The sequence below is a fragment of the Eurypyga helias genome, unplaced genomic scaffold, assembly GCF_000690775.1.
Source record: "Eurypyga helias isolate BGI_N326 unplaced genomic scaffold, ASM69077v1 scaffold36697, whole genome shotgun sequence".
Taxonomy (NCBI): domain Eukaryota; kingdom Metazoa; phylum Chordata; class Aves; order Eurypygiformes; family Eurypygidae; genus Eurypyga; species Eurypyga helias.
In genome coordinates, this window is record NW_010260414.1 from 903 (window position 1) to 1,448 (window position 546).

The window sequence follows — 546 nt, forward strand, 5'->3', positions numbered from 1 at the left end:
ACCATAAATTGTATAGCCGAGCTACTGTGGGCAGCCTTAGCCATGTGGCTCGTTCTGTTATGTATGTGTGAAACTCCGAAAGCTTTGTAAGGGGTGCATAAATAATTCAGTCTTTTGAGCCAGGGAAACCCCTTCCTATTAGAATAGAAACTCTTGAGCTGCCCAAAGTTCTTTATTACCTATTTAGCCTATTACTTCCCCCCCCCCGGCTCTTCCCCCGGCTCTTCCAGTCGCCTCTCCCGACCCTCTCTCCATCCACGCTGATTTTCCTTGTGTGTTTTTTTGTGTTTTTTTTTGTTTTGTTCCCTTTTTTTTCTCCTTTCCTTTCTTTTTTTTTTTTTGTTGTTTTTCCTTCCCCTCCTTTCCAGTGAATCCCAATTACAATGGAGGCGAACCCAAGAGATCCAGGACAGCCTACACCAGGCAGCAGGTTTTGGAGCTGGAGAAGGAGTTTCACTATAACAGGTACCTGACCCGGCGGCGACGCATCGAGATCGCCCACTCGCTTTGCCTCTCCGAGCGACAGATCAAAATCTGGTTTCAGAA

At 46.7% G+C, this 546-nt stretch overlaps 1 protein-coding gene across 1 annotated transcript in view; it reads left to right on the forward strand.

Moving 5' to 3' along the window:
* Window positions 1–538, forward strand: part of LOC104512160 (homeobox protein Hox-C4-like) — a gene marked incomplete at its 3' end in the record, with an annotated part of 1,258 nt that extends 720 nt beyond the window's left edge. The window contains exon 2 of the mRNA XM_010155033.1: window positions 369–538. Within this exon, the coding sequence (XP_010153335.1) occupies window positions 369–538 (170 nt within the window). The remainder of the gene's footprint in view (window positions 1–368) is intronic.
* Window positions 539–546: the final 8 nt, after the last annotated feature.